The sequence below is a fragment of the Echinops telfairi genome, unplaced genomic scaffold, assembly GCF_000313985.2.
Source record: "Echinops telfairi isolate 266 unplaced genomic scaffold, ASM31398v2 ScPeMD7_7467;HRSCAF=8505_0, whole genome shotgun sequence".
Classification (NCBI taxonomy): domain Eukaryota; kingdom Metazoa; phylum Chordata; class Mammalia; order Afrosoricida; family Tenrecidae; genus Echinops; species Echinops telfairi.
This window is the reverse complement of record NW_022111367.1, coordinates 13,634,231-13,636,112: the sequence shown is the minus strand read 5'-3', so window position 1 is coordinate 13,636,112 and position 1,882 is coordinate 13,634,231. Positions and strand designations below refer to the sequence as shown.

The 1,882-nt window shown below is 40.1% G+C and overlaps 1 protein-coding gene across 1 annotated transcript in view; it reads right to left on the bottom strand.

Moving 5' to 3' along the window:
- Positions 1 to 310: 310 nt before the first annotated feature.
- Positions 311 to 1,882, bottom strand: part of LOC101660050 (DNA excision repair protein ERCC-5) — a 31,277-nt gene continuing 29,705 nt past the window's right edge. Inside the window, exon 13 of the mRNA XM_045283768.1 lies at positions 311 to 1,017. Coding sequence (XP_045139703.1) covers positions 424 to 1,017 — 594 coding nt within the window. The 3' untranslated portion in view covers positions 311 to 423. The remainder of the gene's footprint in view (positions 1,018 to 1,882) is intronic.

Below are 1,882 nucleotides of genomic sequence, written 5' to 3'. Positions count from 1 at the left end.
GAGGGTAAGGGGGAACTGATATCAAGGAATACAAGAAGGGAGACAATGTTTGGAAACTGATTGTGGTACTGATTGTACAACACTGCTTGATACGACTGAACTAGGAAATGGTATGATGTCTGGATTAGGTCCTAATAAAATGGTTTGATAGAAAAAATATTAAAATGGTCAGAAAGCATTTGCCACTAGAAATATGAATAGACAACACCTGTGAATACAAGGCAATAATGTAGAAAGCACTAGAAAAAATGACATTGAGAAATAATTGTAAAGCTTAGCACCTACTTAAAAACCACACAACAAACACAAAGACTATATAAAGTTGTTTAATTTTATTAGGTCCTCACAGCAATTTCATTAGGAAATGTTATAGAAATTTTACCTCTACATACACCCACATATATTCTGAAATATTTTCTTACATTAGGTTTTTCTTTTTTTCCTTCTTAGATTTCTCAGTTTCCCTTGTTTCTTCCCAAACACAGATCTGGCAGTTACCATGACTACTCTTGTTTGCTTTTCTTCGTCATTGTCACTAGAGCTGCTAGTAGTCACACCTTCACACGTCACATGATCGTGCTGCACTCTGCTCTGCATATCCGAAGGACTGTTTTTTGACCCTTTAACTGCTTTTCCTCTTTGGATGTTAATTAAAGACATACTTTCAGCATTCTCACTTGAAGATGTATCAGATGATTCTGAGAGGTAGGCTGCCCCCAAAAACCCACCACATTTATTCTCTTCTTTAGAATCAGAAAGCCTCTTTCTTTTCAGGCCTGATGAATCGTTCAGTTTATTTGCTATGTTTCCCTTCTGGGTTTTTCCTTTTACCGTATCACGTAACTCAAATTCTTTCTCCATAGCAACAGAAACTGCTTCAATTTCACTGGCTTCTTCTTCCCGCTCCTTCCTCAGCATACATGTCACAGCTCGGTTGAGCCTACGGCTCTTTATACCCTTAGCATCTTGTTTCTCTTGTTGAGCTATTCTAAAGAAGGTGTCAATCCGAAGCTGTGTCTAAAAAAATAGAATAACAAATGAGACACAGCAAGTATCCGAAACAAATCAAAGCTCTCAGCCTTAATCACTAGCATCTGATTACTATATCAAAGGGTAGGAATTCTTTATCTCTCAAAAGCCACTTTTCTCATAAATGGATTACATTTTAATTTCTGTATCATATTTGACGTAGCACTCACACCAACTTTGGCAACTGTCCATATTTCAAATATGAAATCTCTTACAGGTATTTAAAAAGTGTCAAAAGCCACAGCTACTGCCTTCCTTTAGAGCAACCTAATTCTACAGGGTCTCTTTCTAAACTCAGAAGCTCTGGCAGCATAGTGGTTATGCACTAGACTTCAAACTGCAAGATCAGCAATTCAAAATCACAAGCCACTCCTAGGGAGAAAGGCAGAGCTTTTGACTCCCATAAAGAGTTACAGTGACAGAAACACAAATGGGCAGTTCTACCCTGCCCTGCAGGGTGGCTCTGAGTCTCAGAATCATCTGACACCTGTAGAGTGGCTCTGAGTCTCAGAATCACCTGATGCCTGTAGGGATGCTCTGAGTCTCAGAATCGTCTGATACATGTATGGTGGCTCTGAGTCTCAGAATCGTCTGATACCTGTAGGTTGGCTCTGAGTCTCAGAATCACCTGATGCCTGTAGGGATGCTCTGAGTCTCAGAATCATCTGATACCTGTAGGATGGCTGAGTCTCAGAATCATCTGATACCTGTAGGGTGGCTCTGAGTCTCAGAATCATCTGACACCTGTATGGTGGCTCTGAGTCTCAGAAGCACCTGATACATGTATGGTGGCTCTGAGTCTCAGAATCATCTGATACCTATAGGGATGCTCTGAGTCTCAGAATCATCTGAT